We start from the raw sequence: 26,315 nt of genomic DNA on the forward strand, positions 1-26,315 counted from the left end.
GCACATTTCCTCCATAAAACATGTTTTTGTAAAGTTTCAGAAAATTATCTGAACTCCTACTGAAGTGTGACTACCTCTGCATACATACATATATAGAGAGAAGGTAAAGTACTCATAATAGTGGATTTTTAGTTATAAAGAGATTTGATTGGGACACTTAGATTGTCATGGGGACAGTATCTTGCAGATAGGTTTTTGAGTGTATAGGAAAATTTTTGTATACCATCACGTTAGTGAACTGATACACCATCATTACTATAACTCATCTTCTTACGTACTAGAATGGATATTGAGAAATTGTATGTGATGTATTCACAGTTTCTCACAAATTTGTCACCAGCACCTTGTCATCAGCAAACAATAATTGACTCACCTCCCAAGCTCACTACTCCTTACATACTTGAGACCTACTCCTCTCTTCAAGGGAAGGAAATGGGAAGGAACTGGGTGATAATGGATCAGATTTTTTTGTGTTTATCTTAAGGGCAGTCTGTTGCAGTATTACTAGTAAAGGAACATTCTTGTTATTCTGTATGACATCTTTGAATAGAATTTTAGAAGCTTTAAGTTTTATAGTAAGCTCCCGGCTAAATTTATGCTCTTGATTTGATTACACATTTTAAACGGTAATTGTTTGATATCTGAAATGCATACAGGTTAGGAGATGTCAGCTACAATGTATTGTTTCTTCTCCTAGAAGTGCCACCAGACAAATTGCAAGTGAATCAATCTGTGCTTGTTTGTACAGCCCACATCCACTGGGACCCTGAGTTTTGTGATGTGAAACTCATCCAGGTATGTTCTCTACTTGTAATTGATGGTAATGATTTAATGTTAATATCTTGAACTTCTAATTTCTTTTACTTGAATACAGAGATCATTATGATTCTTAAAGGCTTATTAAGTAAGTGTAAATATATATTTATTTATTTAGTTATTTATTTTGCTTTGTCACTGTCTCCCGCATTAGCGAGGTAGCAACAAGGAAACAGACGAAAGAATGGCCCAACCCACTCACATACACATGTATATACATACACGTCCACACACTCAAATATATATATATATATATATATATATATATATATATATATATATTATTAAACTTTGTCGTTGTCACCCGCGTTAGCGGGGTAGTGCAAGGAAACAGACGTAAGAATGGACCAACCCACCCACATACACATGTATACACATAAACGCCCACACACGCATATATACATACCTATACATTTCAACGTATACATACAGTTACATACACAGACATTATTTTATTTTATTTATTATACTTTGTCACTGTTTCCCGTGTTAGCGAGGTAGCACAAGGAAACAGACGATAGAATGGCCCAACCCACCCACATACACATGTATATACATACATGTCCACACACGCACATATACATACCTATACATTTCAACGTATATATACATTCACAGACATATACACATATACACATGTACATAATTCATACTTGCTGCCTTTATTCATTCCCGTCACCACCCCACCACACATGAAATGACAACCCCCTCCCCCTGCATGCGCATGAGGTAGCGCTAGAAAAAGACAACAAAGGCCACATTCATTCACACTCAGTCTCTAGCTGTCATGTATAATGCACCAAAACCACAGCATGCACAGACATATACATACATATACACATGTACATATTCATAAATGCTGCCTTCATCCATTCCTGCCGCCACCCTGCCACACATGAAATGACACCCCCCTCCCCCGCGTGCACACGAGGTAGTGCCAGGAAACGACAGCAAAGCCACATTTGTTCACACTCAATCTCTTATTCACATTTACTCTCAACTTTCTTCTTTTGCACATGTTTTTAGTTTTCCAAAAGAAGGAACAGAGGAGGGGGCCAAGAGAGGATATTCCCTCAAAGGCTCAGTCCTGTGTTCTTAATGCTACCTTGCTAACACAGGAAATGGCGAATAGTATGGAATATTTTTTTTTCTAATTTTTTTTTGCCGCTGTCTCCCACATTAGCGAGGTAGTGCAAGGAAACAGACGAAAGAATGGCCCAACCCACCCACATACACATGTATGTACATACACGTCCACACACGCAAATATACATACCTATACATCTCAACATATATATACACACACAGACATAAACATATATACACAGGTACATAATTCATACTGTCTGCCTTTATTCATTCCCATCGCCACCCGGCCACACTTGAAATAAAAAACCCCTCCCCCCTCATGTGTGCGAGGTCGCGCTAGCAAAAGAAAACAAAGGCCACATTCGTTCACACTCAGTCTCAAGCTGTCATGTAATAATGCACCGAAACCACAGCTCCCTTTCCACATCCAGGCCCCACAGAACTTTCCATGGTTTACCCCAGACGCTTCACATGCCCTGGTTCAATCCATTGACAGCACGTCGACCCCAGTATACCACATCATTCCAATTCACTCTATTCCTTGCATGCCTTTCACCCTCCTGCATGTTCAGGCCCCGATCACTCAAAATCTTTTTCACTCCATCTTTCCACCTCCAATTTGGTCTCCCACTTCTCCTCGTTCCCTCCACCTCTGACACATATGTAAAAAAATATATGTATATAAATATATGACAGCTAGAGACTGAGTGTGAACGAATGTGGCCTTTGTTGTCTTTTCCTAGCGCTACCTCGTGCACATGCGGGGGGGGAGGGTTGTCATTTCATGTGTGGTGGGTGGCGACGGGAATAAATAAAGGCAGCAAGTATGAATTATGTACATGTGTCTATACGTATATGTCTGTGTATGTATATATATGTATACGTTGGAATGTGTAGGTATGTATATGTGCATGTGTGGACATGTATGTATATACATGTGTACGTGGGTGGGTTGGGCCATTCTTTCGTCTGTTATATATATATATATATATATATATATATATATATATATATATATATATATATATATATATATATATATATATATATATATATATATAATGTTATTTGCTGTTATTTCATTCCAGACAATAATGTTGATGAGTGAGATTCGACAAATAGTCAACCAGATTGTTGAAGAATCTCAGCATAGATCAAGGATGGGGAAGAAGATGGACCCTGGGTCAATCCAGCTTCTTTTATGTGGTGACCTCAACTCGCTCCCAGATTCAGGTTAGAAATGGAATGATTGATAGTATGATCCAGATTCAAACTTTTTTTTAACTGTTATAAACTTTTGCTTTCGTGAGATTGTATCTTACAGTTCAGTTTCCAAAGTTAACATGTTTAAGATAAGATTCATATGGTGGTGGTAGATTTTTAAGAAAACAAGACATGGGCAAAAGCATTTTCCAGTTATGATCATCTTGAATGAAAGGAAAAAAGAAAATTTTGAGAAAATAATGTGCAGTAGAAATGAATTATCCCTGGGGATAGGGGAGAAAGAATACTTCCCACGTATTCCCTGCGTGTCGTAGAAGGCGACTAAAAGGGGAGGGAGCAGGTGGCTGGAAATCCTCCCCTCTCGTTTTTTTTTTTAATTTTCCAAAAGAAGGAACAGAGAAGGGGGCCAGGTGAGGATATTCCCTCTAAGGCCCAGTCCTTTGTTCTTAACGCTACCTCGCTAATGCGGGAAATGGCGAATAGTATGAAAGAAAGAAAGAAATGAATTTGACCTTAGGGTTTTGTAGGTGACTTAAAGGTGGAAAGGTTGTAGGACGAAGAAAAGTCATCTTTGACAGTGCTTAGTCTTTGGGAGCACAGCCTCATAAAAGAGCTTCTCACTTTGAAGGAGTCACATTTCCCTTTTACTGGAAGTAGCTTATTCATAGGCAGTAATAGAAACTGCAGTTACCAGAAACCCTGCTTGTCATTGTATGTTAAAAAGAATATTCTTACCTAACTGAAGATATGCATGCAGAGGTATAGAATATGAAGAAAAGAAGTTCTTTACTTACCCTTGTTTACCATGGTGGAGTGATGTTGATAAATACTATACTTGGTACACGGTCTTTAAAAATGGCATTGAAGTCTGTTCCCATATGAGGCATGGCCCAAATTAAGGGTTAAGGGTTAATAATGCATAATTCAGATAATCATGCTAAGGTTTTCACAATGACAGTGGCTATATGAGGCCTGGTTTGTCAGTAAGAGGCTGTGGTTTCATTGCATTGCAGATGACAGCTAAATAATGAAGGGGAGCAAATTCAGCATGATGGACAAGTATGAAAGAAAGAAAAAATGTTTTCAAAGATTAGTTGTACCATAATGGAATATGAATTAGGTATGTGCTGTTTCATTTCAGGTGTTGTTGAGTTCTTAACAAAAGGCAGTGTTTCAATGGACCATGAAGATTTCAAAGGTTTTGGGTACAAAACCTGCCTGCAGAAGATAGCAATGACCAAGAACAATAATTCTTTGGTTAACTCTAGTGCTAACATCTACACCCACTGCTTCAGACTTACTGCTGCATATGATTTCTCCATCATGGCATATACTAATTACACGTAAGATTCACATGTGTTCCTTTTATGTTTCTTCTTTATGCTGATTGTAATAAACAGTTTTAGGATTCATAGTAAATTATGTAATAGTATGAATGGATGATACAGTGAATCATTTAATGTACATAGGTAAAAGTGGCATGTGCTACCCACATTTCATTATAGCTATTTGTCTGTTATTTGCTCAAAATGTCACCACACAGATTTGATATCATTTTTGTTGCCTGGAAATAAGTCGTTTGAACATAGCAGCAGGAAGGGTATACTAGTGATAGTTTTGTTTGAATATAGGCATTATGGAAACTAGAGGAGTTAAAAGACACCAGTTTAATATATTAACATCTTAAGCAGGCTGTAGAAATTCTTGGTTCATGAAAAATGGGTGTTTTTCAGGTAAAGGGAAAAATTATTTCTCTCTAAACAAATGAAAGATATATAAGAATGATTAAATAAACATGAAACAAATGGTGTAAGCCTCAACTTACCCAAGGAGAATAACAAACTTTTGATGGGAAGAAATTTCTGAGATGGTGCTGAACACTGCACTGCCTGGTATTGGTATATCTTGAGAGGTAGAGTCGCCATAACTACTTTACATAATTCTAATGCACTTTTTTTTTTTTCTTTACTATGCTTTATTCCCCAAAGAGCACATTTGCAAGAATTTGCAATATTTATGTATTGTACATACCAACAAGAAAAGGTGTTGCAAATACTCAGAAATTTTATCCTTTCTCTCAAAACTTTTTTCAGTGTAATGTGATACGTATTTTTAAACCCTATTATTAATAATATCCCTGGGGATAGGGGAGAAAGAATACTTCCCACGTATTCCCTGCGTGTCATAGAAGGCACATACACATGTATATACATACATGTCCACACATGCACATATACATACCTATACATGAAATAAGTTTGCATTAATGGAAGAAATTTTTAATGACGATACTAGAAGTTAAATATGGTACCACGGGCGATAAAACGATAGTTTTCTGTAGCAGGAACAGGCAGTTCATTGAATGTAGGAATTCTTTCAAATATGAAACTTGAAAAATAGAATCTGCACCTATGTAGTTTAGATATCATATGTTCAACATTCAACATGAAAATTATATTCTGTTTTGCAGAAAAAAATGCAAATCACTGTAAGTGGGAACGTTTACAAGTGTCTAGTGAAAGGTTTGGACATATGGAGAGAATGAGAAAGGGGAGACTGACTAAGAAGACCTCTGTTGCTAAAGTGATAGGAAGAAGGGGAAGGGGGAGACCAAGAAGGAGGTGGAAGATGGTAATCAAAGAGGCTCTAGGGTAATAGGGCCTTATGATTCAGAGTGGCAAAATGCATGCTTGGGGTAGAATGAATTGGATCACTGTGGTATGTTGGGGAATGCAGTAGTGTCATTGGCAGAACCAGGTCATGTGAAGGGATTAAAGTTAGAGTAATGTTTGCAAATGAGACTGTTATTCATTTGTACGTGACAGCTTCTACAAAGCAAGAAGAGCAGTTGGATATAGAAACGAATATTTTTTAGAGTAATAGGACAGTGAGTTAGCTACAGTGTAAATTCTCACTGTTTTTAAGTAAGGGTGGTGCTTGGTTATTTTCTAACTAATAGCTACTCATATTTGTGTAGAAGACTCAAAATATATACACTTAAGTTTTCGTCATAAAGGTTCCTGATGGTTTGCCTGTTGCATAGAGGAAGTAGTCTTCACACAGAAGAAGTAGTCATAGGATGTATTCACCATAGTAAAGCATGCTTGCATGCCATTTTCCACTTTAGTGAGATAGCATCAGGAACATAAACAACAACCTTAGTTATCCACATCCATTCTCTAGCTTTTATTTATTGAAACTAGAGCCCACCATTCACATTCAAGCCCCATGAACCATTCCATGGTTTGCTGTGACTGTAATGTTCCTTGGTTCATCCCCCAAACAGCACATCATCCTATTTATACCACATTGCTCCAGTTCATTCGATCCCGTGCATGCTTCATCTTAATGACTGTTCAGGCCATGATATCTCAAAGCCTCTTTCACCTGATCCTTCTACCTCTTTCTTGGTGTCCCTCTCCCCCTTGTGCTCCATCAGTCAATTAGTCCTTCTTTGCTTATTTTCTCCATATGTCCAGACCATTTCAGTACACTGTAAGGGTTGGTTTCTTCATGTTTCCTTCCAGATTATGAAATACTAAATTTTACAAATTCATTGTGTAATAATTACTAATTATACTTGGTCTCTTGAAAATTTCTAAACAGCTGCCATGTTTATTGGCTTTCAGGTATGACTTCAAAGGGATTATAGATTACATCTTCCATAGCACTGATACCATGTCATCCCTGGGGGTTTTAGGTCCTATTGATCCCGACTGGTTTAGAGAGAATAAGGTCATGGGTTGTCCACACCCTCATATCCCATCAGGTGAGAAACCTTTGTAGTTAAAAATCTCCATTTCCATGGAACATATAATACTTTGGGGAGATGTTCTTTGTGTCATTTTAGTAAATGAAAGTGAATTGACTTGCTATATAATTAAACAAAGCTGTGAAATAAAGAAAATATTGAGCTAGATGTTGATGTAGTTCCTCTGTAATTTTTTTCAAGAGTAAGGAATTATCAGATATGACTCACTTAATATTTTATTTCAGATCACTTTTCTCTACTAGTTCAGCTTGAGATGCGACCTGTATCTACAGCCATGAACCATCCAAATGGCCTCCTCCACAGGTAGCCTGTGATAGGCAACACTTCCATAATCAACACTCTGTGGGGCTGCAGTCCACTCATCACAAGTCTCTTCATGAGGCTTTAATGTAATAGGTGCAAGCCAATTTTGTACCAGAAGCTGATGACATGAATGCATGAGACTTCATGGTCACTTTCACATCCAAGTGTGGGAGTTCACACCCAGACTCGTTTTGGATGTCAATCATTGTGATGGTGGAGAACTGAACTCTGGGCCTCACTGTAAGATCTCGATGATCTTGTGGGAAGATAAAAAGGAAAAACTGTGTAGAGCCCTTCATGATATGAATTGTGCTCCATGCAGCAGTTGCCCTAACGCTTGCCAGACCAATGAGGCCTTGTTCATGTGTTTCAAGGAGCACACTCTACAAGAGCGTTTTCTGTGGCACTGAGACTTTTTTTCTTTTTTTGAGCCTAGATAATAGTAATTTTATGGGTGTCACGGTACAAAAAGCATTAAGGTATGAGGTTTATGCATGAAAGGATATATTAAAAGATTCTAAAGTATGTGGGGCTGGAACTTGTACAAAAATAGAGCTGATATTTAGGTCTGATTTAAAAAATGACTGTGCCCCTTAACTCGCCTTTGGCTTCCAGGCTTGTGTGTGCCACCTTTGGGAAGAGCACCCGAGCTTCAGCCACCTCGATCTCACTTGTGTGTTCTGATGGGCCCAGCCTTCCTACCTCCCAACCTTCCACTTATCCCCAACACCCTTAGCTTGCTTTTCCTGTCCACCATATTTCTGAAAACTATCTGTATCTTGCCTCATTACCAGACGCCTCCCCTGCATTTGTTGGCCTGGGACCATCCTCATATTTCACCTTTACTCATTAATTCACCTCACTGCCACATCACACACCACCTCCCCTCCACCCCCATTTCCATCATCATACTTAGCATAAGCCACCCAAAGCCTCTCAACCACTGTACAGTTGGCTGTTTTCACCACCCAGGCTTCCTTTGCCTTGGTTCTTTGTCACTGCACTTTGCTACTTCCTCAGATCACAACTGATACATCCCATAGTAATTACCTATCGTAAAACACATAACCTGCAATCAACGTGCTGAGACATAAAACTTTAATGGTCTACAAAATTTCCATTGTGTTTATCAACCTGTTTACACTTTATTAATTTTGCCCTTCTAAGAAAAATTTCCCACCCATACCTCATGCACCATTTCCTTCTTCCACTGGGCTTCTCCTCATTCCTTAATCATCTGAAACACGCACCATGAACACTGGACATCTACCATTCTTTACTGCTTTGCTGTTCTGTTACATTTGATCTAGTGTGTGTGTGTGTGTGTGTGTACCTGGGGATTAGTTGAGAGCTTCAAGAACGCATCAGCAGGTTTATTACAGATTGCTGTGCATATCGTAAAGGATATCCACTGATCATTAGTGCTTAGAAGTGCCAGTCAGTGTCAGCTATGAGTGGCCCTTCAGTTGTATAAGTTATCATAGATTATCCATGAAATATTGAAAATTAGTATTGTGCTCTTTATAAATAACTTTGTTAAAAACTCAGTTGATATATCTAATAATAGATATGATGGATTATAATGATTTTGCTTTCAGTAAAAGACAACTGAAAATTTATTTTTAAGGGCAACTTGTGACTTTTTATTTTTTTATATAATCCCTTTCATTTTAATATGAATGGATTACCTCATCATTTTATAATACAGATATTGCATGTTTTAACTCACTTTTATGACACTTAGAAGCATGAATGATCGTGAGATGCTCCTGTACAATACTGGACCAGTCCATTTGCAGATTGATAATTATTATGAGTGCATTTGACTTTATATAAGAAAATGTTATGCTTATGTTCAACTTATATGATTTTTGATGTGATATAATTTTTACAATCATTAATGTTACTGTTCATTGTTAGTGAGTTCCAACTTAACTTTATTTCTGTGTACTTTACTGTTTGTGGGTCATTTGTTTCCTGTGGCATTCTTTATCTGTGATCCATAAATTTGATGGCAAAGATACCCACAGCTGAACAACATTTGGACTTGCAGCATTTTGGGGAATTCTTGTAATCAGATTGACCATGCAAATCATGTATACTTAAATTTACCCCTTAGAGAAAATACATATTCAGCTAACACTGCTGATAAGGAAGACATTTTAATTATGCTTGTTCCTCAAATGTAATACTGGGCCAGAGAAATTGGATCAGCCCTGTACCTTCTCTTCCTGCCATACAATTGTTTTTCATATAATTAGATAACCTGGAACCACCTGTAAATATAAAATAAAATTATCTTCAGGTACACATCATCAGACATTTTAGTACAGCTAAGCACACACAGTTTGTCCTTGGACCCATTTCTAAAGCATTTCATTGTTAAGGCCAGTAATAACATCATGCCTGTTTGTATTAAAGACGAGTTTACAACTTTATCATAAATTAAAGGCTTATGAACAAGATAAAAGTGTTTGGACTAGAGTTAGATTAATATGTGTATGAGGAAGGTTAAGATCTGTTTGTTTTTGTCATTTAGTGAAGAAAGTGGATAAGTGACTGATGGACTCAAGTTTCCTCAGGATGTTGTGACATTACCAACTTCTACTGGCTGCACTCCATGTAGGCTGTAAGAAATTGTTGACAAATTGGAAATAATCCTGGGAATGAGGGAGTAAATATTTTTAAATGTGTGACTTATATAATGGGAGAAAACTTTGCTGGTAAAGTCTTTGATCATTGTACTTTGAACATAATGTTCCTAAGTAATGGATTAATGTACCATTATTTTTTTTCTTATGCATTGGAGGGTGGCCAGTATTTTAGATGAGCATTACCTATTGTCCATTACTGTCAAAAAGTTGTAATCACCAGATGATACTCGTTGAGTTTGTATGTTGGAAAGGATAATGCTTTGTCACTACATGAGCTGTGTGTGCTTTTAGGGGGGGAGGAGCTATGCTTAGCTTGTTCTCATATATGTGGTACTTTCTCCTGTTTCCTTCAGATTATATTTTATATAAAGACTGGTGTAACTAATCTAGACATTAAACTACATGAAGGTTATGGGTTGTTTGTAACTGGTCTGAGGCTTCTTGAAGTACCTAGTCAGCAGATCTTCGGGTATACTCTGGTGACAGTTTGCAACTCTTCTTAATAACACAGGCTACAAATGACTGCCATCAAAATTTTGTCAACCTTATGTTTGAGATTTTCTAATGTTAGGTCTCAAGTTTTATATACACAGGACCTCTTATAGAGGCTTACGAACAAATGTTTGACTGCTTTATATTTGTAGCCTACAACCTTCTTTGTTGTTTTTGTAAGGCATAATATGTAGTGAGAATGTTTGTAACTGGTTTTGGATTAGATGTGTCCTGTCCTTGATAAACACTGGAGGCTAGTCTGCTCCAGTGAGTCCGCTTGTGCCGACTTGGTACACGACCGCCCCACCGCAGCAGTCCCACCAACCCTGGTGGCCCACACTACATCTCGTCCCCCATTACTTACCTACATCCTTAAATCTCAGTTTTTGTAACTTATGGGTTCATTTATCATTATCTTTTTTCCTGGTTGAATTGAAATGGCCTTTCCCTTCTCTCTAAATATATATTATCATTAGAATTATTATTATATAACTCCAGGACCCTTTCTCCAGAGATTCTTGCATTGACAAAGCTGTGCTTAAGTCAGTAGCAGGGAAATGATGCAATCCTGTATATTGAGAATTTCTCCGATACAGCCTTTGGAAAAGACTTTTCATTTGCAGCATAACCAGAAACATGCAGAGTCCAGTGAAGCATATATGTATATATATATATTGCCCAACCCACCCACATACACATGTATATACATAAATGCCCACACACATGTATATACATACCTATACATTTCAACATATACATACATATACATAAATGCCCACACACGCATATATACATACCTATACATTTCAGCGTATACATACATATGCATACACAGACATACATATATACACATATACATATTCATAGATGCTGCCTTCATCCATTCCCACTGCCACCCTTCCATACATGAAATGGCACCCCTCTCCCCCCGCATGCATGCGAGGTAGTGCTAGGAAAAGACATTTGTTCACACTCTCACACTCAGTCTCTTGCTGTCATGTATAATGCACCGAAACCACAGCTCCCTTTCCACATCCAGGCCCCACATTCCATGGTTTACCTCAGACACTTCACTTGCCCTGGTTCAATCCATTGACAGCACGTCAACCCCGGTATACCACATCATTCCAATTCACTCTATTCCTTGCATGCCTATATATTATTTTTACTATACTTGAACTCTGACACACATATCCTCTCTGTCAATCTTTCCTCACTCATTCTCTCCTTGTGTCCAAACCACTTCAACACACCCTCTTCTGCTCTCGCAACCACACTCTTTTTATTACCACACATATCTCTTGCCCCTTCATTACTTGCTCGATCAATTGACGTCTCTTGCGTCAGCAAGGAAGTGCAAGGAAACAGATGAGGAATGGCCCAACCCACCAATGTACACATGTATATACATAAACGCCCATACACACATACATATACATTTCAACATATACATGCATATACATACACATATGTACACATGTAAATATTCATACTTGCTGCCTTCTTACATTCCTGTCGCGACCCCGCTACACATGAAATAGCAATCCCCCCTCCACGCACACACACACACACACACACACATGAGGTAGTGCCAAGAAAAGACAAGAAAGGCCACATTTATTCACGCTCAGTCTCTAGCTGTCATGTGTAATGTCAAATATATATATATATATATATATATATATATATTTCCATACATACCGTGGGACTATTTTGAAAGAATGAGTCTGTGTTGCCCAGGACTCTTTCTAAAGGCTCTTACAGTAATAGGGAAGAGTGAATTCCATTGGAGTGAGAACATCTTTGCGGAGACTGTATTCCCAGTGACAGCCTCACCAAAAATGACTTTTCACTCGTGGTATAACTTTGAGCAGGCAGGGTGCAGCAGCACTCATATATGTGGGGTGGGGTGGCACTGGGAATGGATAAAGGTGAGCAAGTATGAATATGTACATATGTATATATGTTTGTGGATGTGTATGTATGTATGTATGTTTATATATGTATATATGCTTGTATGTATATGTACGTGTATATGTGTGTATGTATGTCAAGGAATGGGTCTTTCTTTGTCTGTCTCCTGGCGCTACCTCTAACATGGTAAATGGCGTTCATGTATAATATGTAATGATACGTATATATATATAATATATATGTATATATATATATATATATATATATATATATATATATATATGTATATATGTATATATGTTTATGTGTATATGTTGATATGTATATGTATGTGTATTGAGTGTGTATGTATATATGTATGTATGTTTTTTTTTTTTCTTTTCTTTTTTTTTTTTTTTTTGCCGCTGGAAATCCTTCCCTCCAGTTTTTACTTTTCCAAAAGAAGAAACGGAGAAGGGGGCCAAGTGAGGATTTTCCCTCAAAGGCTCTGTTCTTGATCCTACCTTGCTAATGCGGGAAATGGCAAATATGTGAAAAAAAAAATGAATATATATGTATATAATCCCTGGGGATAGGTGAGAAAGAATACTTCCCACATATTTGCTGCGTGTCGTAGAAGGCGACTAAAAGGGGAGGGAATGGGAGGCTGGAAATCCTCCCCTCTCATTTTCAATTTTCCAAAAGAAGGAACAGAGAATGGGGTCAAGTGAGAATTTCCCTTAAAGGCTCTGTCCTCTGTTCTTAGCACTACCTCGCGAACGCAGGAAATGGCGAATAGTATGAACAAAAATATACTTATATGTATATATATATATATATGTATGTATGTATAAAGATATTTGGAGTGGGGGTATATGAAAGGTCATTTAACCAACCTGTCAAATAGTTTAGTTTTCTTGCACAAACCTCTGTATGTTAGCCAAGATTAGCTGTTCCGTATGTGATTACTATACAGTTATACTGTTAGTATTCATTTATCTCGCACACTAGCCCTTAAAATCCTTGATTTATCCATCTTGTGTATTCAGGTTTTCATAGACCCTTTGCCATTTGAAATATGTAGGTGTAGTTTGGGCCATATACCTACAGAATGGTTTAGGTTGCGGTAATGCTCGTTGTAAAGGTTTATTTTTCAGGTGGTACCGTGACCACTCCAAGCCGGCCCTCAACCCTGACCTCACTCAGTCTTTTGTAAGGCTATGATTTTTAACTTTACAGATTTTACCTAAACATATTATAGTTTCTTTCCATCAGAAACCCATTCTTTGGGTAACTGCATAAGTGATATTGTAGATTAGTAGTATTATTATATCTCTTTTATTTGTTTTAACCCAGGAAATCTTAGGCACTTTCTTAAAAGTGTCCTAGCCAGAGGGCAGCTAGAGCCAAGCTTGAGGGCAGGCTGGAACAGGACCATTTTATTGTAGGTATTACTGCACTAGGGCTGTGTGTTCTGCCCCTGAGACTTAGGGATAGTGTTGGTGGCGGTCCTCAGCAGTACAAAGTGTCTCCTGTGCCCCGTGCAATGGTCATTATCATTATTACTCTTGACGTCAGTTCACCACCCAGTCCTCACCCGACCACGCGGTAGCACACGCGTCTAGACATTTAGTAAGGTTAGGATTCAGTAATAAAATATTGCAGATTATATGAGATTCTTAATTAACCTCATGTTTGTCTGCCTTGGGATCCAAATGACAAACATATTGAGCAGAGACAAAATGATCTCTCTGTTGTAACATATATTGAACATAATCCTATTTCTAATGTAGAAAATATTCCTTGATGCTGACAGAAATATACCATACATTTGAAATTGTGTAAAATTTATACAAATAAGTTACTTGAAAAATTCATAGTAGATTGCTGAAGGAAATATGAAGTTCATCACTTTTAAAGTCGCAAAAGAATTAGTGTGTATCATAAAGAATTTCTGTATATGCCATCTTGTGAATGTATGAGATAGCTTTGCAGAATTTCTCCAAACATTTTGTTTGGATGTACTTTCAAATCATCTTCAATTTTCTTCCCTATCCCTAGAGATAGAGAAAAGAAAATACTACCCACATATCTCTTGCTATTAAAGGCAAGTTAAGAGCGGTTGAAACTGGGGACTGGAGATTAGTTTCTGAATGATGAAACAGGAGGGACCAAGTGAGGATATGTTAGAAAGTTCAGGCTGGGGTGGCTGAATGTGTGTGTTTATAACTTGGATAAAAAAAAATGTGATAGATGCTATATAATTAGACAAACCTACATGTCTTGGCTCTGAAGGGTTAAGGAATGTTCAAGGGGTAAAGTACATGGGTAATGACAGGTTAAGAGCCAAGAAAGGGGTGACACTTTTGATGCATAGTGGTCTGTACAAGAAAGTGACTAGAATGTAAGTAGACTATGAGAAGAGGTGAATGTTTGTGCTTTTGCACCATGAAACCAGTGGAGTGAAGATTAAAGGAATGCATTTTAGGAGCTGAGTGAGTGGTTTTTGCAGTTTTGATGCAAGAGATGAGATAATGGTGTTGTTACACCTGAATGCTAAGGTTGGTGAAATTGCAATGAAGGGTGTAATCAGGGGGCAAAGGGGGTTGCTGATATATTTGAAGAAATGGTAAAACTGGTGTGCTGAAAGATGATGGGTGAGTAGGAATATGTGGTTCTAGAAAAGCTATGTCAACAAGTATACATGGGTGAGGAGGTTGGGGGTCAACTGATATTGGTTGTGTGTGTCAATTGATAGGTGTACAATCGATACACAATTGTATGTGAACATGCTGAGATGGATGGCAGAGGGAATGCCTGAACCTTTCTTGCTGGAGGGCAGAGTAAAAGTTCATGATGGCTTCAGAAAATGAGGAAATGATGTGCATGCAAAAGAAGTGGAGAATGTAAGCAGGCTTGAAAAAGTCGCCTTTAAGGATACAAGGGAAGTAGGAGTGAAGAATGTCATAGGGTGACATTTTGAGGTGTGTGGGACATTGACATGCTTTAAAATTAATGAAGTTGAATTACTAATTAACCAGAAAAGGAAGATTTGTGGACAGTACCTGCAAAGAAAGTGAGAGTGATTGGGAGGAGTATGAGCAAAAATATCAAGAAATCAAGTTATGAAAGCTGTAAAAGAGGATGAATGAGAACTGGAGAAAATAGGAAAATATTTTGACTAATGAGTAGTGTGAGAATAGTGGGATGAAATGAAATTAATGTGTCTGATGGTGTGGGGGGAAATGTGTTGGGGAAATAGTGATATGTGGAGTGAGAGAGTCATGGCAAATGGGATGGTAAAGAAAGGTGAGATAAAGAAAGCTTTGTGTGGGATAAAATATGATGAAGTGCAAGTAATGGATTGGATAACAGTAATTCCTCAAGGAAGGAGGTGGTGATGTTTGCTGGTTGTGCACACTGTTTTGACTTATGTATGGCCCAGAGTGAACCAAAATGACTGGCAGATTATTATGGTGCCCTTGAATACAGACAATGGAGACACAATTCATGTCCAAAATATAGTGGTACATCTCTCTTTTAAGTACAGTTTGTGAGGTTCGTGGAGAAATGGTTATTGAGAGAGTGATGTCGAGCAGCTAATTGGGGAGCAATATGGTTTCAGAAAAGGTGTGTGGATTTATGTTAGGCACAATGAGCAAAATTTAAATTATTACAAAACAGACCAAGATTTGCACTTTCTTAGCAACAATTGATGTTCAGAATTGTGAATTTTACAAATTTTAGAAACAAAGGCCTCTAGAATGTTGTCTGAGTATTTTGTAACTTTGACAATATTTTGTAAACCAAATGCAGGCTCTAAATGTTGTTAATTTTCTGTAAATCTATACTAGAAAAATCATTTAATAAACTTATAATGATATTATTGTATAGTATTTTGGATCAGTAGCACATGTAATCCATCATTATCAATTCTCCAAATTACCAAACTAGTTTTAACATTTCTAGATGAAATTTCAGCAATTCATAATTACCTTTTCAACTGAATTATGTTGACAAAATTTTCCTGAAGTATCTGTAAGAATAAAGAATTTAGAAAATTTACAAAACTATTGGAATAGCATCATTAGCTGATAAATTGCTGCCATTAACAAATGTGTATTAACCTATTTGTTTAATGTACAGGAAGGGATTATTTCATTCATGGGTCACCATCTTTTGAACATTATCTACCATCATGAAGCTTCTTAAATTTATGTATGTTGTGTGCATTGACCATATCTTTAGTCACTTTATTCCATTCATCCACCACTCTTATAAATAATATGCTTTGTTATGTAATTTCAAATGCTTCTTTAATTTCATTGTGTGTCCTCTACTTGTCCTATTCCTACAACTTTTGAAGTGCTGTTTACTGTCTGTGTCATCAATTTGGCTTTAAAACTTAGTGGTTATGATCAGGTCACCCCTCTGTGTGTATGTTTGTGTTTGTGTGTATGTATGTAAATCTACTGTGCTTCATAATAAAAAAGTATTGTTTAATGAAATAAATTGATTGATGAAATTAGGAATGCAGATTGCATATAGAAGTTTGAAAGCTCATATGAGAGTAGCAAACATTCGAGAGATGGGGTTCCATAGATGTATGAGTGTAGCAAGCATTCAAGAGAGGGGGTTCCATAGATGTATGAGAGCAGCAAAATTTCGAGAGATTGGGTTCCATAGGAGTAGAACTTCTCCATAACTTACAAATGGTTTATGACATGCACACGTATTTTTCTTTGGGAAATTATTTACAACAAACCAAAACTGAATTTGCACTGCAAGGCTGGTATGTACATCTAAAAAGGCACAAAGATTACAGTGAATGAGAAACTAAAATGGTTCCTGATATAATTGGACTAAGTTGCAATGAGATGCTGAGAGCTACAAAGCTGTCCACCATGGAGGCAAACAAAGAGATGTGGGTGACCTACTAACAGCCTTCAAGTTTCTAAATCAGGTTGACAATACTGATAGTGAACAGCTCTTCAAGATGTGTAGCACCAGCATAACCAGAGGAAATGAGAGAAAACTTGGCAAATTGTTACTTGAAAAGGATGGAAATACTGGTTTAAAGGTAAGCTGGTGAATGGTTGAAATAAACTTACTTCCGAGGAGAATGCCCACAGATTACTAAGGTTTAAAAGGTTACTTGATGTCATAGAAAGTTCAGGAGATTGGGATTAATGCGTTGAACTCTCCATTTATTGTTCAAAAAAAGTATCTAGTGGATGGAAGATTACATTCGTGGAATGGAGTAAAAGAAGTATGTAAAGAGGGATATAATTGAATTCTAGAATTTGAAAGTTTATTCTCACTACAGTATATGGATAAAGATACATTTGGTAAGGTGTTCTCAACATATACGTACCTGGATGAACCACACTGCCCCTCAAATTTGAACATAGGAAAAGTCAATAATTGTGGGATAATTAATATGCAGTTTTGAATTTGGGTTTGTGACTTCATATGAAAGTGTAAAGTAATGGTTCACTGAACTTCATCCTTGATGAAAGTATTTACAGCCATTACTGTGAGTTTGATTCATTGATTAATGAGAGTAGAGCCAGTAATTTACTTAGTTCAGTGGTGGATTAGACAAGGGACGGATGAAGTGGTTCAGGCCCATCAAAGAACATTGGCACACTAAGACGCATGCTCACAAAACAATGTGGACCCACCAACATGCGCCCACTCAAATATAGTAAACCACTCTTGGTTCACGTATATCGATGTAACCTAATTCTACGTGCCAACAATAATTTCTTCACTGCTTCATGAGGGATTTCACTTTCATTTCCAATCTAATGCTCGATATAGTCAGTGTGTTGCCATCAGGCACATGATTGCTAAACTCTGCTGATATTAGAATAAGTAAACGTAGAGGCCCAATTGGAGATCAGTCAGTCCGACTACTGAATTCACCTGTTAATGAGGAAAATATCTTCTTTTGAATAGACTTTTGAAGTGTAGGATAGTACCAGAGATGGAGAAACGCAGGAAAGCAACGTAAATGGGAAAGTAGGCGAAGTAGGCAGGAGAGAACAGTCTATGTAAAATGGGTGAAGAAGGAAGTGGAGGGAACACATGATAACGATAAAGAAATGTGGGACGAACACGAAATAGTGGAATGGAGATGCGCGAGTTAAAGTGGGAAATGGGAGAGCAGAGGAACAATACTGAGGGAGAGATAAAGGAAGCAGAAATACGAGTGGGAGTGGAACAGAGCAAGGAGAAGCTGAGCGAGGGTTGGGCGGCCGGTGACGTAGGCTTGGGTGTCAGGTTTCCTCCTCCCCTCAGGGACATGACCCCACCCTACTCCCAGGGATTCATCCCACCCTCCTCCCCAGGCCATCATCCCGACCCTCCTCCCTGGGGCATCACACACTTCCACGGGGCACCACTCAGGCCGACACCTTCCCCTCGGGGGGGTGGGTTGGGGCGGCGGCTCCTGAGGGCACAGTGAGCTCTCTGTTCTTTCCCCTCCCCCTCCCCAACCCTAACAGCCACACCACAGCCAAGCGGCACATAACACAATTCTTTTTATCAAGATATCGTCGTTTATCTATGTGACGGACATTCATGTTTACAGGAAAATACATAGATAGTTGTTCGCAGATGTTCATGCTGCTGGGAGTTCTCTAAATTAATTTTTACAGCATACATGAAGCTTACAGTGGTGGCGTGTCAGCCGACCTTGGTAAAAACCCAGTGGCAGCAACAGCAGAACCAAACCTTTCACCCCTTGAGCACGACAGTACGGCCCTGAAGCACGACAGTAACATCCTCAAACATGGCGGTATGATGACTTACTATTCAGCTAACCTTTTCACATTAAACCTTTTGGTCAAAGGCCCGCCTATCATAACCTAGGGTCACAAAATCTTTTTCCCGGCACAGGGTTCCCGTCAGTAGGGGAGATGAGGTCAATAAAAGGGAAGGGGGAGTAAAGGAACGTACTATAATGTGTGGTCAGGTCGAAAGAGGCGAATGAACAAGAGCCAAAGAACCTGAGAGCCGGGCGATAAACGCCATTCACCAGGCACGTGACACTGTACAGCCCTCGGCCAATAGTCATATCGAGAATGTACCATAATGGTTTAGAACAAATGATAATTATAATTGATAATGCTATTCGATTTTTAGAGCATTAATGAGATTGTTAGCGAGTCTGTAAATACTACACCGTACAGATAATTAATTAATGCCTTTCAGTGTAATGCTTGCTAAAACTGTTGCTACTGTAATGAAGACACCTCATCGTACCAGCCGACACCAACCTTTTTTTTTCAGCTAGACAAAGGACATCTGCACTACATCTTGATGCTGTTTACACTACTGTTGTTACTACTGCTTCGCTGCTGCTACTGCTGCAAAGGCCATCATCCCACACCCTATTATTGCCCACTCTGGGTTTAAAGCATTTTTCTATTAAAGCAAACGTCCATGATGTATACTCAATCTCACCAACAATATTATACTAATTGTAGAGTGTCCCATTCCTCTTGAAAATATACACATTTTCCTTAGATTAAGTATATCACCAGTCGACAGTGAGTGAGCAGTGCAAATGTACTGAACTTCTTAAATAGCATTACCATAAACATGGCCGCTCTTGCATCACACACCACAATAACCGAGAAATGTTCCTGCTACATTACTGGAGGTTCCTTACAGTCAACACCTCCCATGAGATCATCTCCTCAAGTCTGCTGAGACGACATATTGTGACTTTGAAGTCTGGCACTTGATAAGATCAAGATGTGTGTGATGAACGCATACTGAAGAATAAACCAGTGCTTCTGACGGGGTTAACAAGTGATCACAAGTAGAGAGACACCTTGAATTACTGGTACAGGATAGCGGAAAGATCATGGGCCACAACAAGGGGCCATTATTCAAACAAGCACTTCACTCGCGAGGTCGTCAGGTAACGGATGATAGCCAGTTAGCAACCTTACCAATCACAACTCATCACTTTACGCCATCAAGGTTCATACCACAATTTTGCACGACTGCTGTTCTACAGTCTTGTAAGTTGAAAGACTCTAAACCAAGGAAATTAATAAATAGGGAAAATCCAGTTTTCCTCTTGCTTTCGCTCCAGTACAGCAAAAAAAAAAAAAAGTCACCTTTTGAAATAGATACACAACAGCCTTTTCTTATTCTAGTTTGGACTTCTAAGTAACCAAGGGAATCATTCTCAGGTACAGAGATACATCAACATACTTTTCTGGAATTGCAAACACTGGACAAAGTCAAAATTACTCTGCAGGCTTCATGGCTAATGAAATTGGATCTAATGATGATAGTATAATGAAAGTGATAACGATATTAATGATAATGTTTAATTACCTAACTAGCGAAGGGCTGAAATGTTAAAGAACATCAAACAACAAAGGGCTAAAAAAAAAAAGGATCTTATGCCAACATTCTTCATAAAATCAAAAAAAAGGTGGCGATTAATATGTAACCTAGTTTCTGCTGAGTTCATTGGGACAGGACAGTTTTGATAGATGTCTGTCCAAACAAACATGGATTCCAAACTCTTGCGGTTAATATGTTTTCATTATTTTGTGTATATGTGTATCCATGAGCGTTACGAAAGTGGGAGCGGCCACTTTCGTAAAATCATCTATTTCAAGGAAGAAAACTTCTTTACTGCTATCGACAGTTTTGTTATTAAATATGATAGACGCACTTCTGTCAAAAAATGATTGCCGGTTGCAAAATAAACTTCTGTACAGCAGCTGTATCCAATTTTCTTGATGAGTAATATTTATGATTAGATTTAACAACCGAGTAACAAAAAGAAAAAAAACGCTAAATTCTTTGTGATACAATGTGTTCTTCCACAACACTTTTGTCTTCAGTTTTTCTTCATTGTGTCCCTAGCACCACGACCAGATCCTAGATTATTATGTGTATTATGTGCGTGTTTATGGTAGCAGAGTCATTGTAAACCTGAAAGTAAAACGAAATCGGGGAATATATGTAAAAAAAAAAAAAAAAAAAGATCGGCTCGATTTGAGTGTTTAGTATTGGAAGAAAATATACCTTAGCAAGTTACTGTGGGTCAGTGTGTCGTCTGTGAGCACCTCATGCTGGCCTAGTTTTTGCCTGAACATAAATGAACATAATGCACGAGAGAAGCGATGAATCACGGTTTACGTAATCAAGACAATTTACAGTTAATGGAAATGTGAAGAGAAGGTAGCTCTTGCGTTGGCATAGGTAATTAGAGATACAATGCAAAAGTGAACCTGATACTGTAAAGAGGAGGCAGACAAGATTAAACAGGTAAGTGATTAAACAATACATGGAGTGACCGAGGATGAGACATCAGACCATCCACATAATTGGTAAATTTCTGCCAGACGGGCACCACGGGGGCGTAAAATTGCCTTACCACCAGAGCCTGACGGACTCCCTTGCCCAGCGCAGAGATGGTCATGGTGCCTGAACACACTCCGACTCTCCGAGAGTAGGTGGTGGTTGCTTGATGTGTTACCTTCCTCTTATTAAGTGAAGAATTTTGAATAATGTTACATGAGATTAATGACGGGATATGCTTATCTTGGTGACGATTCAGCAAATGTTGTGCTGATGAAGAGGATAGATTTCACATTCAGTGATTTTTTTTCCTTGATCGTTATAGGCCATCAGTATTTTATAATCATTGTCTGGTATTCATCAAAACTACATCTCGGCAGCTTTTTAATGAGCAAATGGAACAAGAGCAAGCAAAGGAACGTTATTTCAAATGTATATGCAAACAATGAGTGGCTGGTAATATGCAAATTGTTTAGTGTTAGTTTTAATTTATTTCTTTACCATCCCGTATACTATGGATGGGTTAAGATATTACGAGCTTCAACAACCTGAGTAACACTGTGTAGAGGAGGGTGGTTCGATCGAGTAGTTAATGAAGAGCTAAGAGAGATGTGTGGTAATAAAAATAATGTGGATGAAAGAGCTAAAGGTGTGCTGAAATGGTTATAATATATGGAGAGAATGGATGAGGAAAGACTGACAAAGAGGATATATGTATCAGAAGTTGTGGGAATAAGGAGAACAGGGAGACCAAATTGGAGAGAGAAGAATGCAGTGAAAAATATTTTGATCAATCTGGCGCCTGAACAAGCAGGAGGATGAAAGGCGTGCAAGGGATAGAGCGAACTGGAACGATGTGGTATAATGGGGTTGATGTGCTGTCAGTGGACTGATCCAGGGTATGTGAAGCGTCTGTGGTAAACCATGGAAAGGTCTGTGGGGCCTGGTTATGGATAGGGTGCTGTGGTTTCATTGCATTATATGTGACAGCTGGAGGATGGATGTAAGCGGATGTGGACTTTTTTCGTGTTTCCTGGCACCACCTTGCTGATGCGGGAAGCGGCGATCAAGTATAATGAATAAAATAATATAGATAAACACGAAAGGAAAGCTATGTAAACTACTATTAATTGAATACTAAAAATGAAATGTTTCTATAAGTGCTATATAGGGAATATGGAAGTGTGCATTGAGAAAACATCCCTGTGCCTGTACCTGGTATTTCAGTGTAACAAATATATGAAATGAATAATATTAGAAGGACGGCGACTTACAATAGATACAAATATGATGTATGATAAAATAATAACATATATAGGCCAACAGCGGAACAGACAAAGGAATGTAGGCTATTTTTTTCACTGTTTACATTACAAAGTTGCCACATTTGGCGGCCTTAGGCGTCTGATGCGAAAGACTAAAGAGTTCTTGCTTTACAAGTTTTCTTTGAGTGCTATATAATCTACCTTCTCTGTGAATATGTACATTGATAAATCGTGTCAAGTTGACTTGTCTACAAGCATGGAGTGTACTGCTGTGGCATCGCTGGCACCATGAGAGGGTGCTGGGGCAAGGGAGGAGGACGCCCGGGCATGGAATAGGACCCTGTGCTCAGTCAAGGCCAAGGGTTGGAGAGTGAAGGTGTTGAGGAAAGCTATCCTCTGTCCTCTTCACTCAACCTAAGTGTCTAAACCCCTCTATAGTCTTGCAAGTGTTCTTTACCTGTGTATCGACATTATAGTCATCGCTGAAGGAAAAACAGTGATAAGAAGTCATCACTTATTTGTGAACGGTTCTTGTTCATTTAGTGGTGAGTGAAGAAACCCTTATCCGGTACTTTAAATGTACAGTTAAACTGGTCACGGAACTCGAAGCTTGTTCCCTATACGAACACAGCAATAGAGAACAAGTACAAGCAGATAACTAACCCTGGTTTAGTGCCTATATAGTTCGAATATCCTAAATCGGATAGCTCACAACATATATATATATATATATATATATATATATATATATATATATATATATAGATAGATAGATAGATAGATATATGGATCATCTGGAGGTCTCCCAAACGTTTTTTAAAGCTAGGTTAGGTTAAGTTAGATTAGACTTCACCAGCTTAAGTTTGGTTTGTACTCTAACCCAATCAGATCAAACCAAACCTAATCTAACCAAGAAAAAACGTTGTGAGTCAGTCTTCCGGTGGTTTCTGATTTGCATTGCTAGTTTAAACAGCCATTTCAATCAAACTGTAAAAGTTGTAATAGAAACGACAATAGGAACATATTGTTATGTTTTCATTTGCTAAGAAAACAAGTTGAGCATCTCATGATGTTGGAATATTGGAAGAATGTGGAAAACACGAGAAGGCTCCCTAGTCCGCCAGACTTTTTTTTCTTTTCTTAGTTTAGACCCAGCCATTGTCGCATCGGTCCAAAACTCATCGCGCTAGCTTTTGTCTTCTAACTTGATCCCATATTGATATTTCCTTATCTCCTGTATGAATCTTATTATCTCAAATTGGAATCCATTTGTCACTCATATTGATAATTTTAGTACTTAATTCATATAGTTGATTATTGAGATCGAATTTTCCTATATTTGTATGAGAAATTGCAGGAGTAGTTGCTTATCTTATATATTCCTCTGTATGCTCTCAAGGAAACACAAATGAGAACTTTCTATTTAATAGTAATCAGTGAATTACATACTTTTACCCAGCATATTTTCCTCATCTGCAAAGTAATCCCTCCCAGTTTTATTGCTGAAACAAAAGCTATATATATATATATATATATATATATATATATATATATATATATATATATATATAACCTTTTCCCCCCAAAAGATAGAAATTTAATATGAAGGCATATTGCCACAGGCGGTAGATTTAAGTGCGTTCGTTACTGCATGTGTATTAAATGTCAAACTTTTTCAAGATAGATTACAAATGTTGCCATTCGGCACTTTACTTACCACAAAAAGAATACTCTTTAGGCAGTGAATATTGTTCCTTATGTTTTAGAGGACACCAGACCGTGAAAAAAAGACGAATAACGCTACAAGGATTTACTAAAAAGAAAAAAAAGAATCCTAATCTACTGAAGATGGTGCCCTTGACATACATACCACTGCTTAGACTGGGGAGGTATATACAAGAATAGACATATATATATATATATATATATATATATATATATATATATATATATATATATATATATAAACATATAGATAAAAAATGCGCAACAATAGTGTTTACGGAGTCAGAATCTGTAACCTACATCAAAAGTCCAGTGCACAAAATTACTGGTTATCGGCAATCCTTGTTAAACCCCTTTAGGTACACCACAGCGCAGTACAAAACCTAATGTAAGATGATATAAGTACCCGTACAAAGTATGATGCAGAACAATCTCATTAAAAAGGTGTAGTAAGAGACTATGGGTACAAAACACGTCTAGAGGAATGTGGTTACAAAATATTGTGTAACCCAACCTGGGGACAAACATATGGAGGAGAACCTGGATATAAACATGATGCGGCAGAAGAATCTAGGCATAACACATGATGTAATTGGAGAATTAGAATATAAAACAGGATGCAGTCATACGAGTGTAGCAATAACAAAGTCACACTCGTGCTTGCACCCTGCAGGCTGGGGCACAGTCCAATGGTGAACTATGAACCACGAAGAACCTCGTCCCATGAACTGGTTTGTTCTTTACTCCTGTGAATGACTATTTAGCTAAAGTTAGACACCAGTTTTATTAAGTACGGTATTGATATACTTCCAGCAAAAGATAGATGTAATGTGTACTTCGTCCGAAGAGACGATTTTGAACACCGTTTCAACAAAATGAGAGAATTAAGATATAAGTTCAGGTATACCGGATAATGTTGCCAAATTATGCCACGGACTGGGTATGACATCTGTGATGTATCTTGTAAGCCCTTTACCAAGGTTCGTTGTTATGACAGTGCAACGGTGATGAACCTTTTGTCTTTATATTTACATGAACTTCCTCTCGGCTTCTGTACCGTTCTGTTCTGACTTTCATGTCTTGACATGTATTATATACGTATGCTATTACACCGTCCATACCTAAATAACGTTTACAAGCCGAAGTTTAAAAGAACTACATATTTCCATATTGCAATGATGGAAATGATTGGATATCTTGCTAGTAGTAGTTTAGACAGTAGCCATGGTTCTCAGGATGATTTAGAGCGTTCAGATGTATTTACGTGATAGAAAACATTAAGAGCTGTAGCCATTAATGAACTGGCAAGTTTGTTATACTGAATTGTTTCCATGCCTCCCTTCCCCATCTAAAAGAAAAAAGAAAATCCTTGTAAGCGAATTGGAAATCACGTCTTAATCTCACTTCTTAGAGAATTTGAAAATGTCTTTAGATACATTATATGATGAAAGTGTGAGTGATCTACTCACAGTCGTAAGGTTTATGAATATGTTCAAATGATTTTGGTTATATGGACCATTAGTCAAGTGTTATGTGACGGGTCGGACTATGAGTTAAAGCTTAAAAAAACATTTCTTCTCAAGTCCACTTGAGTTTCAGTATCAATTGGATTGCTGTTTGGGAACATTCAACCTGCTATCATGACTTTTTTGCTTTCTCTAGATTATACTAAAGATATTTTGCAATTTACCTTGTAACTAGTTTCTGCATAATGACAAAATGCAGGTTTGACGTTGAGCCGCCTTC

General features: G+C 37.9%; 2 protein-coding genes across 6 annotated transcripts in view; both read left to right on the forward strand.

Moving 5' to 3' along the window:
• Positions 1–10,977, forward strand: part of LOC139747334 (CCR4-NOT transcription complex subunit 6-like) — a 183,832-nt gene extending 172,855 nt beyond the window's left edge. For 3 of the 5 annotated variants that reach the window (XM_071659521.1, XM_071659522.1, XM_071659519.1), the window contains 5 exons: positions 698–795; positions 2,994–3,138; positions 4,271–4,472; positions 6,759–6,898; positions 7,126–10,977. In XM_071659521.1, the coding sequence (XP_071515622.1) occupies positions 698–795; positions 2,994–3,138; positions 4,271–4,472; positions 6,759–6,898; positions 7,126–7,208 (668 nt within the window). In that variant the 3' untranslated portion in view covers positions 7,209–10,977. The remainder of the gene's footprint in view (positions 1–697; positions 796–2,993; positions 3,139–4,270; positions 4,473–6,758; positions 6,899–7,125) is intronic. The other 2 variants (XM_071659524.1, XM_071659520.1) reach the window with 1 other exon arrangement.
• A 12,273-nt stretch (positions 10,978–23,250) lies between these two features.
• The window catches only part of LOC139747411 (hemicentin-1-like), a 206,042-nt gene continuing 202,977 nt past the window's right edge, over positions 23,251–26,315 (forward strand). The window contains exon 1 of the mRNA XM_071659742.1: positions 23,251–23,389. The gene's annotated coding sequence lies outside the window, so the exon portion shown is untranslated. The remainder of the gene's footprint in view (positions 23,390–26,315) is intronic.

Source organism: Panulirus ornatus, chromosome 68 (genome assembly GCF_036320965.1).
Source record: "Panulirus ornatus isolate Po-2019 chromosome 68, ASM3632096v1, whole genome shotgun sequence".
Classification (NCBI taxonomy): domain Eukaryota; kingdom Metazoa; phylum Arthropoda; class Malacostraca; order Decapoda; family Palinuridae; genus Panulirus; species Panulirus ornatus.